Genomic DNA, 13997 nt, shown 5'->3' on the forward strand with positions numbered 1-13997 from the left:
CTATACATATAAATATAATTGTAGTGTCTGTTTGTAATACTGAAATAACTGTTTTGTACTACAATCATATAAATAACGGTGCATAGACCAAAATAACATTTTTTACACTTTTGTCTGTCTGTCTGTTTGTTACAGCTAATCTCTGAAATTATGCTACTATTATTTTATTTTAGAAAAATAAACTAAAATTCCACGCGGACGAAGTCGCGGGTCCAGATAGTACTATTTATAAAGATAACATTTAATAAGAAATACTAACTAACTATTTATATTTTAGGTTTTTGGAAGAATGAAACGGTTTTAAACAAGTTACCTCATAGCACATCACTAGCACTCAGCGCCATTATACCGAACATACCAAATCTGATCGTAGACTTTGCCAATGTAATACTCAATGAGGATACAGATGTGAGTATATTACAAGAATAGTTATTAAATAAACTCTTTAATATAAGAATTCAAACCTATGATCCGCCTGACGAAGGAAGTACACAATTACAGAGCATGTTTGTTTATGAGCAAATATGTATATATTACTAGCTGACCCGGCAAACGTTTTGCCTTAAAATAAAAAAAAAATAGGGGTGGACTACCCCTAACATTTAGGGGGATGAAAAATAGATGTTCGCCGATTCTCAGACCTACTCAATACGCTCACAAAATTTCATGAGAATCTGTCAAGCCGTTTCGGAGGAGTATGGGAACGAAAACTGTGACACGAGAATTTTATATATAAGATATATATTTTTTTCATGGAGTTTATGTTTTGTCCAAAGAGTAGATTTTTGTAAATCGGGTACACATATTTGTATTTGGGTTTTCGAAATATGTTATTTTATTTTTAAATATCTAATATCTAATTATACATTATTTGATTAAAATAGACTTGTTCGGTAGAATGTATTTTTTTATAGATATAATGTTTTGTCAATCGAGTGCAAGTGGTTTTTTAATTGACTAGACATTATTTGGGTTTTCTAAATATGTTATTTTATTTTTACGCATCTAGTGTAATAGCTAATTATACAATATTTGATTAAAATAGACTTGTTCGTTAGAATGTTTTTTTTTTTATAGATATAATGTTTTGTCAATCGAGTTCATGTTTTTTTAATTGGCTAGACATTATATGCATTTTCGAAGTATGTTATAGTATAATAAAGCTAGTTGTACAATATTTGATTAAAATAGCAAAAATTTTATTCGGTAGAATCTAAAAAAAGTACTATTCATGAACATTTTTTTCTCTTTCTGTTTAACCGCGATCTTAAACTATTCAAAATTGCATAAAAATTTGTTTTTTTTTTAATTCTGTTCTATTTTACTCTTTTCTATGATATTGCACTCTTTTGTTGTTTGTTGTAGACATAATAAAGTTACATAAATTTTATTTTTTAATTAATTACACACAAATTATACAAAATCTAAATATATATATATATAACTCAAAGTTGACTGACATAGTGATCTATCAACGCACAGCCCAAACCACTCGACGGATCGGGCTGAGACTTTGCATGCATAAAGCTACTACGACGTAGGCATCCCCTAAGAAAGGATTTTGATAAATTCCACCCCAAAGGGGATAGATTAACGCGAGCGAAGCCGCGGGTAAAAGCTAGTAAGATTCACATCAACCCGCAAAACTGTTCAGCGGTTTGTCTGCAACAAAAGCGCTTAACTTAATACTTATTTATAATGTACATACACACAGACACATATATAAAATGCACAGAGTTTCTGAATGTTACAAGTATATTAAAAATCTAAATAAACTATAATAAAGATTAGGTCTACATCTTGATATGAATCTATTCTCAGATTGCGCCAATAATATCTCTAATGAACGCTGATCCACCATGGCCGTGCTCTGCTACCAGTATTTCAGAGTATGTGAAACTCAGCGGCAACTCCAGCGTCGCTGTGAAGGGAATTGAGACTCTTATATGTATGGACAGTGGGTTACAGCAAGAATGGGTGGAATACTTGGACGAGTGGACTTCGAATGTAAGTAAATTGTTAGAAGTTTGGTAAATTTCACATTACGACTGCTCTTCAACCGCTTTTAGAGGACATTTTTTTACACGCGACCAAAGTGAACGCGATTTAGCGCGGGAAGGCCAGCGAACTCAATGGGATTTCATTTAACGTATTTTGTGATCAATCTTGATGCGTGATAGCGCGTATATTTCTTAGAAATAGAAATAGAAATAATCTTTATTCAAATAAACTCATTACAAGCACTTTTGAATAGTCATATTTTGATTCTACCACTCATTCGGAATGCAGATTCATCACAAGAAGAATGAGCAAGAAACTTGTGTGTTGCTCTTTTTAATCTTATCTTTCACATTCATTTTTTTTATTTTCGTGAGGGATTTCACTTGACGTTCATAAGCGGCTAAAATGTCCTACATGAATAAATGATTTTTGAATTTCATTTAATGTACATATTTTGTGATCAATCTTTTGCGTGATAGCGCATATATTTCATATCATTTCACATTCATTTTTTAATTTTCGTGAGGGATTTCACTTGACGTTCATAAGCGGCTAAAATGTCCTACATGAATAAATGATTTTTGAATTTAATTTAATGTACATATTTTTATGATCAATATTTAGCGCATGATAGTGCGTATATTTCTTATCTTTCACATTCATTTTTTTTTATTTTCGTGAGGGATTTCACTTGTTCATAAGCGGCTAAAATGTCGTACATGAATAAATGATTTTTTAATTTGAATTTGAATTTAATATAATGTAAATATTTTGTGATCAATCTTTAGCGCGTGATAGCGCGTCTTTTTAATATCATTTCACATTCTTTTATTTTTATTTCACCGAATTTCTGGTCGCTTGGTTTTGGTCCGTGTATTTTTTTAATTGAGTAATATAATTTGGTTAGTCCTTAAGTAGATTTAGCCCAAAGCCCAACGAATTCACGATCTGCTCCTGGGCATACCCTAGAATACGCGAGCGTTGTTTTCGTTTTATTTTTACTTAATTCTTTATTATTTTCACAGGTATCCACATCACATGTATTTCTTAAATTCTCATCAGTGTTAGACTTCCTAATTGACGATACAACCATTATTAGAGACGCATTTAATGATATTTTCAACGACGGCAACACTGATGGCCAACATTTGACTATTATCACCGCTTGGCGATATGTTATGGACGTATTTAATTCTACAGATCAGAATGCCACTTTTAGGTATGTATTGGAAATTTTATTCTCTCTCTGCTTAGCTACATACTTCTCATTCTTTCTCTCTTTTCTATCTTTTTCTCTTCTTCCATTTTTATAGCATAGGGCAGGATTGGCGAACCTTTAAGCATCAATGTCCCATTTTTTTCCAAAACATGTTTTAATTTTGACTTTCTGATTATTTGGAAAATAATAATAATAAATACTATCAAAACTCTCTATGAAATAAAGTAAACAAAAGAGGTACATTTTGGATTGTTTTCATTACACGCATAAATTAAATTACTGTAAAATTAGTGTGACTTCTGTTGCTGCAGGTTAGATGACAAATAATTTATGTCAGACTTGTACGATGTTACTTTTAGCTAAATGCATGCTGAACTGCATTCATCTGTTAAACATTTTCTAACAGAGTTCTTAATGTTATTCATCTCTGAAAATAATGACTCGCAGGCATAGGTAGGTGAAAATATTGTTAAAATAGCATGAGCCAGCTTCTTCAAACAGTTTTATGATCGACGACGTGCCCAAAATATTGTGTCGCGTGCCGTCAATGGTACGCGTGCCATTGGTTCGCCTACCCTGGCATAGGGGATAAACGAGCCTGCATGTCACCTGATGGTAAGTGATTACCGCCGCCCATGAGCACCCGCTACACCAGGAGAATTGCAAGTACGTTGCCGGCCTTTTAAAAAGCAATAAGCTTTTTTTTGAAGGTTTCCATATCGTATCGGTTTGGAAATACCATTGCTGGAAGATTGTGACACAATATGGTTGTGCGTTACAAAACGTTACGGGAATTTTTAAAACTGTATAAAGTATATATATTCTTCATATGTAATTTATTATTTCAGTCAATTCTTCTCCAAAGTGGACAAAATATTGAATGCAGTCAATACGTCAGGTTATAATCAATCAACCAATATAATTTGGGAGCAGTACATCAAATGCAGTAATGGCTCTATCATAGATGGAGAATGTAAAATGCTAGGCAGAACCGCGTGGAAGTATACGTTTGAGTTTCTGTCTGTAATGCTTGAAAATTTGGCTACAGATCTAACGACTTACCTTACCGAAGCGAATGGTAAGTGTCATATTAAATTAATTACTTAATGGATTTGAATTATTTTGTTTGTAAGGATTTACAACAAAATACCAGAGTCTGTTATAAATCTGCCTGAAAAAAGATTTAAATGTCATATAAAACACTTCCTTTGCCAAAAAGCTTAGTATAAAATTGAAGAATTCGTTAACGACAATAATGTTTTTACCATATTTTACAATTACTTTACCATTTACCCATAATTACAAGGAATTTATAGCTACATTGTGTGGCCCAAATTGTATTTTTGATACTGCAACACTGAAACGACTGTATTTCAGCGGGCCAGAGACAATACTCTAATCGTTAACTTTCATATTCAAACACTACTAACGATCGCATACGCATTACTTACCAGATAATTTGTATGAAAAAATTACGTGGATGAAAGATGTGCATTATTAGAAGCAAACATACAGACACAATCGCAATTCCTGCGCATAAAACTGTACTGTGTTTTTTAGAGGAGGTTTCAGATTCTCTGCAACAAATATCTGGAACGATCTCACCCCACCACTTCGTCTTAAAATGTCCCAATTTAGTTTCAAATGTAAATTTAAAAGAGTTTTACTGGAAAACCAAATTTTAAGTAATTGAGAAACTGAATATTAACTTAACATACGGGTATCATAGTCTCATGGGTGCCTATGGGGTTGTACTCGTATATATTATTACATACTGTGGTTGTGAGCGTGAGAGGTGACACGGATTGGCTATACTTCTTATCTTTGTAATTTTATTTTCCTTTTGATATCGTTATTGTAACTGATTTTGGTTTTTATGAGCATTGAATATTGTAATTCATTTTATATGTCTCATATATAAAATTCTCGTGTCACAGTTTTCGTTCCCATACTCCTCCGAAACGGCTTGACCGATTCTCATGAAATTTTGTGAGCGTATTGAGTAGGTCTGAGAATCGGCCAACATCTATTTTTCATCCCCCTAAATGTTAGGGGTAGTCCACTCCTAAATTTTTTTTATTTTAAGGCAAAACAACGTTTGCCGGGACAGCTAGTATATTTATATTAGTGTATTCTAGATCTTATTTAATTTTTTTTAAATTTATCTGTATCTGTATATAGTAAAAAACCTGCATCTTAGTTTTTTTTAATGAGTAATGGGGGCTGCCTGAAAACCAGCGCTTGAAAACCATTGAGGTTGTGCTTATATCAGCAACAGCTGAGGCAGCTCCTATTGCTAACTTTCTATGTTATTATTTATTTCTCATTTTGTGTCTTATTGTAAATTGTAATAATTGTGTTATGTTGGGAAAACATCAATTATCTATCTATCATTATCATACGCAACCATTGTAAACGACTTTCAAGTAAATTAAAAACTAGTCAGGAATCTCCGATTTTCATTACACCATTTAGACCCTCTTCTCACTAAAAGGCACAAACAATCAATCCATTTAATTTTCGTAAAAAGGGGTGAAACATTTTTGCATCACTTATAACTCTTTATATTTCTTTCCAGAGCCAAATTCAAACATATTACAATTGCTTGGCTTCACAAGGAGTACAGGATTGTACATACTTTACGAGAAATTTCCAGAATTCGTGGGTGCACTTATTAATTCATATTGGGACTACGGGTTCATGAGCCAGGTACAAAACCTTATGTTCTTTTTTTATGTCTTCTAAATTAGTCTAGAACTCTCTCCCTAATAATCTAGAAAGTACTGCAGCCTTACCAGGATTGAATTTGTAGACATTTATGACAGGAACAGCCTGTTAGTATAATGTCATAGACAAACTGTATAGTTTGTAGACATTTATGACTTCCACGTTACAGGAATAGTGTGGGGTCATAGACAAACTGTTCCTTAGTTAAGTTTTCTGAAATAAAGTTATTCTAATATTGTGTTTAGTGAGTTTTTGTCCATTTTAATCTGTTTTGTTGTGTGTAAATTGTTCTTTGTATTTTGTTTTGTGTCGACGAGTCACAAAAATTGTGGTCTATTCTATATTCCTGCTTAGGTAGTACCTACTGTATTACAAGTAAAAAAAAAAATCTATAACGAATAATGTGCATGTACGTATACATTTGTATTAGATTCGCCGAGCCACTACCACACAGTTCTGGGATTGTAACGCAGTCGTGGACGCCTTACTACCCCTGCCTGGTAGTGGAATTAACTCTACCGTAATAGATAAAGTCAGACCGTTCGTATGTCCATCTATACTGCACTGGATCTCACTGCCGAGGGGCGATAACACGCTTCTCGATTTAGTTTCTAAACCTGTAAGTATTATGAAGATATTGTCAATCACTACTCGATAGATTTATATTATTTTGTTTAATTCCGCTATAATTAACATGTGTGAGACTACGAATATTCGGTGTGGAAACCTGACCAGTGCTACGACCTTCTCCAGTGTTAAACAACATAATAGAAATCTATCGAGTTATGAAATGGATTTGCGCAAAATGACACCTAATTCGATTAAACATTATCAATCATTCACACACACATACACACACACACACGCAAACATACACACATGCTAAAAAACAGATTACTCATGGTAACAAAAAGGTTAACATTTATTTCGTTAATTTTTCAGCAATATCTTTTTTATACGTTGCCAGTACAAAATTTAAGTAGCAGATACGAAGAGGTGTTTAATAGAATAACAAAATTATCAAATTTACTCACTGATATTGCTGAAAAGAATAAAACTGTAATAAACGAGGATGACTTGAAAGTTAACAGTATACAAGTTAAGTTGAAAGATACTGTTGACACTATACTTAATTATACTATGGACAAAACAGATGCTACTTACAGGTTGTTCAATGAAATTAACATGAAACAGTTTTACGCTACTATATATTTGACTAGAGTCATTGCTGCCATCGACAAATTGTCTATAGCCTTATATAATGTAAGCATCGCGGAAATCAAAGGCGAGTACACGGAAGAAGAAATGAAAAAACTTGGTATAGAATTATCTGCTATTCAAAAAATGTTCAAAAGACGACCTACTGATGTTGTCGCTTTACATTTTGATATAATCACTGACCTTGTTTGGATGAATGATGACAATTATAAATTAACAAGTGCGGTTAACGCCGTGTGCACTGATTTGAGAAACAATGACACTAGTAAGAATATTTTAAACGAAGATGAAAGAACGAAGTTACAAATTTGTAATAAAAATCATAAGCTAATATATGGTGCAGTTGAAAATAGTGTAATGGAGTCTTATAATGATGTTAGAAATAGCTTATTGAATCTTGTTAATGTGCTGCAGAAAGATAGCACTGAAGAAATTACTAACATATTTCAATTTCTCAGAGATAGGTAAGTTATCTATTAGAAATTTTGATTCTAATCTATACATATAAATAAAATTGGAGTGTCTGTTTGTAATATTGAAATAGCCGTTTTTACTACATGCATATAAATATAAATACATATACCAAATTAACATTTTTTACAATTTTTGACTACCTGTCTGTTTGTTCCGGCTAATCTCTGAAATGGCTGGACCGATTTTAACGGGACTTTTATTGGCAAGTAGCTGATGTTATGGAGTAACTTAGGCTACTTTTATTTTAGAAAATTTCTCTAATTGATTTTATTGTTAAAATCCACGCAGACGAAGTCGCAAGAACAGTTAATTTACAATAGAAGGAAATAAAGGGGATGAATTGTTTATTTCTAAAAGATATATTATTTTAAGTAAAATTAGAAAATTAGTAGTAAGTAAATTAAATTTGTCATACTCGGTGGTCTAGCGGTCTAGCACACCGCTTTACGTCCGATGGTGGCGGGTTCGATTCCTCGCACGGCACAATTTGTATTCATGAGTATGTTTGTTTGTATCGGTCTGGGTATTTTCTATGTATATTATGTATGTATTTACGAAAAAAATATCTATGTATTTGTATCAGTTATGTAGTACCCGTAACACAAGCTTTATATAGCTTAACTTGGGACTAGATGGCGCTGTGTGAATTGTCCTGAGATTATTATTATACTCGTGAAGGAGTGCTGCTGGTAGGATCTGATCTGCTTTAATCATTACGACTGATTTACTCTTTAGTTACTCAACCAGTTGGTTGTGGGTTTAATATTTTGACTCTAATGAATTAGTGCTAGTTGGTAGTTTGTGTTCACATTTGTAGTCCACTCGGCTAGCATAAAATTCTGCTCCTTTTTTTTGATCTACTCTGATGCTGTTGATCGCAGTTGACCTTTACATCTTCGCCAAACGATAGGAGCTAGTGCAGATGGCACTCCAAACCCGGAAGGACTTATGGGCGGCTGAAAACCAACTCCCATCTGACAGATACGACTTTAGTTTTAGGGCACCAGTAGGGGTTCGAACCTCGGCTCAGGCCGTCGTAATTTCGCTCCCCGTTGGAATTAGACGAGGGTTATCCACCTCTAATATCTTTCTATGTTTTATGAACAATTTGTTTTTATATTGTGGCATTACAATACATACAACCCTAAATATTCACCCATCTATCACCAACCCACATCTTTAATAGCGTTTTTAATATATGTCAAAATAATGTTTGTCAGCTAGTAAAAAAAAAGTGCTAAAGCTAGTGTTTATTTTATAATCGAATACTTATGATTAACAGAAAACAACTTGTGAAATCTTTGAAATACTCCATCAAGTACGCACGTGACCTAGGCCTGCCTATCTACTTGAAGTACCTACACAGTAACCTCCAGAACTACAATGTCGTACTGAGTTTCCTGGCTGGAGAGGACTGGTGGACGGAATTGAGATCTTTATATAGCGGACCATACGCTAGTGGTTTCTTTGATGTTGTTGAAAAATCGTTAGATATTGCCGAAGATGTTATGTCTAAGCCAGACAGTATACATGTGAGTATAGAATCATTTTGTATTGTATTATAAAGAAGGGCAGAGGAAGGCCGAAAAAGAGATGGATGGACTGTATGAAAGCTGATATGTTAAGAAAGTTAAGAGGTTTCCTCACGAGACTACAGCATGAGGTTTTTAAGAAGGGTATATTAAGGTTTCTTAAGGGTCGGCAACTCGCACGTGACACCCCTGGTGTTTCAAGCGTCCATAGTCTACGGTAACCATTTACTATCAGATGGGCCGTATGTTTGTTCGCCACCATAGTAGTATAAAATTTTTGACTTGGTCATTATTTATACGTATAATTAGTAAATCACAGGATCTTACCACATTTTATTTTTATTGAGTTCCCAATATTTCGGCAGTGTTTCAACCGCCATGATCACGGGTAAACTCAGTTCACCTACCTACCTAGTAGATGTACTAATTATACGTAGGGTAAGAAAGGAAGTAAATAACGAGATGATATTTAACATTGGACATTGACTTTAATTTTTGTAATTTATATTGTAAAACTTTATGTAAGTTGGGCTAAAAAGGACTTGTATCCAGAACCGTAAAACATATTGATAAAAAAAAACGAGATGACCGCGAAAGGGGATGTATCTTGTTTTTTTTTTGTGTCATCGTCACTAGGCAACGGTGTTGCCGCACGATGATGGTTTAAACATGACTGGGGAGGCCGATTGTTAGTAATATTATGTTATCTGTGGTAATATGGATTAATGCACCCATTGCTAGCAATATACCATCTCAGACCTGGAAACCATGCTGATAATTCCCTGGTGATTTTGCCACGACGAGCTACCTGACCTGACCTCAGACTCGTCTTGTACTGGTGGCTCACCAGCGCAAACCTTAGCACAGACGGGTTCAATCCATTATCATCTATTAAAACAAATGACATGCATAAGATGTCGAAAACTCCTACATAAATAAATTATTTATAGTGTGTTTTGTACTTCAATGTAAGTTTATTTGTATAAATGACTTCTATTCTATTCTATTCTATTCCAATACCTTCTAGATAGTTCGATTACTTCGCGACATTAACTTGAACAACACGGAAGCTATATGTCAGCCAAATATAACGATTTCTGATTATATACCGGACGCAACCGGGGCTATATCTGCTCTGAAGCAGCAGGTGTGCACTGCAGATAGAACTGACATATTCAAGGAGATACCACCCTTATTGTTTGCATCACAGGTATGTTATTTGAATGACACTATCAGGTATCAATATAATATGATATAACTAGCTGACATGCGTAATTTCGTTTACATCACGCTTCCTTGTCATTTATTTTAATTTTTCACTCAATTAACATAATCTCTTTTTAAATTATATCCTATGTGTTATTCTGATGTATAATCTATATTACTGTAAAGTTTCAACAAAATCCGTTCAGTAGTTTTTGTATTTTGTCTAAATATATATAACTCAAAGGTAACTGACATAGTGATCTATCGCACAGCCCAAACCACTGGACGGATCGGGCTGAAATTTGGCATGCAGGTAGATGTTATGACGTAGGCATCCGCTAAGAAAGCATTTTGATTAATTCTACCCCCAAGGGGATAAAATAGGGGATGAAAGTTTATATGAAACTTTGTCAATTTTAAACCAATCGGGCTGAGACTTTGCATGCATAAAGCTACTATCACAGGCATCTCCTAAGAAAGGATTTTGATAAATTCCACTCCTAAGAGGATAAATTAACGCGAGAGAAGCTGCGGGCAAAAGGTAGTAATCTATATTACTGTAAAGTTTCAACAAAATCCGTTCAGTAGTTTTTGCGTGAAAGAGTAACAAACATCCATCCATACGAACAAACTTTCGAGTTTATAATATTACTAGCTTTCGTACATGTATTATATATATATAAACCTACCTCTTGAATCATTATATCTATAAAAAAAACCGCTTCAAAATCCGTTGCGTAGTTTTAAAGATTGAAGCATACATTGCGACATTAGGGTATTAATAATAATTACAAATAAACGATAAAGGGTTGTAAGAGGTTGAAAGGGGAATTAGTGTTGTATGGAAGTGTTGATATTTTTAATTTTTGGGTTTGAATATTAAATATTTTTTTCTTTATTTGGTCACTGTAACACGCGAACGAAGTCGCGGGCACAGCTAGTAGTAATATAAAAGTGTAACATCCTACAGGGCTATAACGACGATTTGAAATTATCAAAAGGCGTCAATCACACAGCAATTAACACTGATATACTTACGACTGAATCCAAACTGAGCCAACTTACGGATGGGCCAAGGACTCCGCAGAGGCCCAAGTGGATTGATGACGAGAAATTGACCAGTTTGAGGAAGGTAGCTTTGGGGATTTTCTCAAAAGAGTCTGTAACTAAGGTGTCGTTTGGATTGCTGAGCAATTCTATTGATGCTGGGACTTTGTTTTTAAATAGCAGGTAGTGACAAAATTATTATATTACCATTTTTTTAATGATTCTTGCTAAATAGATAACTAACATGTCTATATAAGTCTTGTAACGAGAAAAATTGAAATAATAATAACCTTTACTTTCATTCATCATTTGACGACCGCGGTGGTATAGCGGTCTAGCACACCGCTTTACATCCGATGGTCGCGGGTTCGATCGGACTACATAAACATTTGTATTCATGAGTATGATTGTTTGTTTCGGTCTGGGTGTTTTCTATGTATAACACGTATGGTATTTACCAAAAATTAATATCTGTGTATTTGTATCAGTTGCCTAGTACACATAACAAAAGCTTTAGCTAGCTTAACTTGGGTCTAGATGGCGCTGTGTGAATTGTCCTGAGATTATTATTATTATTATTTCATATCAATCATCAATCATTTCATACTATATGTATATGTATATATATATATAAAATTCTCGTGTCATAATGTTAGACTTATCGAGTAGACATTTAAAATTTAATCAAAATCGGTTAAGACGTTTTGGAGAAGTATGGCGAATTCTCCGTAACGGCTTCACCGATTATGATGAATTTTTATATGACAGATCTGAGAACAGGTTGTTACCTTTGTTATAATGTTTTGTATACTCCTAAGTGATAATGGCCTCTAATCGGCCTAAACTCGAAAAAAAAAAGCGACATAATGTATTTTTTTAAATTTGGCATTAAAATACATACAACCCTATATTTTCACTCTCCAATAATCAACCCCTATTTTTAATAGCGATATTAATTTATATATCAATGCAACGTTTACGTTTCAAGATATAATTTTATGTCATTTTTGTTGACATATTTTTTTTATAAATCGGCATTAAAGATGCATATGGAACACAGTTACCTCGATACATCAAAATAATAATTGCATTTAATAATGTCTAGTAGACAAATTCAATATTGTGTACTAAGCACTGCTGTGTCTAAACTGTGTCACCCCACCTTACATTTTCCTATTGTCATTTAGTATATAAGATCAATATTTCTATGTACACATTGTCAGTTTATTACCATCTTTAATATACATCATCTCGACCAACAACATCGTGTCATTTACCCGCAACAATGCATACAACCATAAATTTGTACCGTTCTACAATCATCCCCTATTTTTAATAGCGATATTAATTTATATAGCAATGCACCGTTTGCCAATACATATAATTTGATATAACATTTTTAGATGATATAAAATTTCAATATTTTTTTTGCAGTCACTGTATACTATGCTCTGAGTTCACGACCTGGTTCAAACAGATCAACCTGCAGCTATTCAAGAAGCAGGAGTACGACAACCTGCTCTGCCATATGCACACCATGAGCCTGGAGGATGTATATCACACGCTCAAGAACGACTTCCACTGGGATATAGCTTTTAAAGAGGTATTTTTTTTATAACGCAGGAGACAAACGAGCATGCGGCTCACCTGATGGTAAGTGATTACCGCCGCCCATGAGCACCCGCAACACCAGGGGAATTGCAAGTACGTTGTCGGCCTTTTAAAAAGAATAAGCTCTTTTCTTGAAGGTTTCAATATCGTATCGGTTCGGAAATACCATTGCTGGAAGGTGATTCCACAATGTGGTTGTGCATGGCAAAAAGTTTTTAGAAAACCGCACTGTGGAGGACCGCCATTCATCCAGATGATGAGGATGGTATTTTCGTTTCTGGCGGGTGGGACGGTGGTGAAACTCAGCGGCTGGTATCAATCCGAACAATTCCTTAGAACACTCCCCGTGGTACCTATCTGAATTCAAATATCATTTATGTAAGACATTTTAGCCGCTTATATTTTTTTTTGTCCTACGAAAAAAAAATAAACCAACTTTGGCGCCAGAAATTATCAATTTTTTATCACAATAAAAAATACCTATGAATATGTGTGAAATAATTGAAGTACAATTGTACTATACAAGTATAGCCCAAGAGCCCATGATGGCCAGACATACGTCTTATTAGTAAATGTGAAAGTTCTTGTATGTGTGTCCCCAACAAAGATAAGAACGATTCCCACACATGAAACCTTGCTTCCTTTGGCAGGTAACAGGAAACGAAGGTGTATAAAATTTCATATAAAATTTGTTAACTTATATAACTCAATTTTCACATATATAGGTATTTTTCTGTGATAAAAAATTGTTAATTTTTGGCGCCAAAGTTGGTTTATTTTTTTAATATGGACTTTGTAGGCAACGGGACGGTATTAAAGAGCTATTATTATATTATAATAAATTTAATATTTTAATTGTGAGATATTTGATATTTAATGTTTAATATTGCACTATTTAGATATATACCTATAGATGTTACATTACTGCTGAAATAGTTATTTATTTATTTCAAATCTAAATA

At 33.8% G+C, this 13997-nt stretch overlaps 1 protein-coding gene across 1 annotated transcript in view; it reads left to right on the top strand.

Moving 5' to 3' along the window:
* LOC131855165 (uncharacterized) overlaps positions 1–13997 on the top strand; it is an 84499-nt gene that overhangs the window by 19388 nt on the left and 51114 nt on the right. Inside the window, 11 exon segments of the mRNA XM_059206410.1 lie at positions 278–408; positions 1822–2007; positions 3027–3220; positions 4069–4298; positions 5799–5929; positions 6378–6566; positions 6890–7629; positions 8922–9171; positions 10199–10381; positions 11348–11607; positions 12859–13027. Of these exon segments, the coding sequence (XP_059062393.1) occupies positions 278–408; positions 1822–2007; positions 3027–3220; positions 4069–4298; positions 5799–5929; positions 6378–6566; positions 6890–7629; positions 8922–9171; positions 10199–10381; positions 11348–11607; positions 12859–13027 (2663 nt within the window).

The sequence above is a fragment of the Achroia grisella genome, unplaced genomic scaffold (assembly GCF_030625045.1).
Source record: "Achroia grisella isolate CSIRO2021 unplaced genomic scaffold, CSIRO_AGI_Agris_v1 utg1314, whole genome shotgun sequence".
Taxonomy (NCBI): domain Eukaryota; kingdom Metazoa; phylum Arthropoda; class Insecta; order Lepidoptera; family Pyralidae; genus Achroia; species Achroia grisella.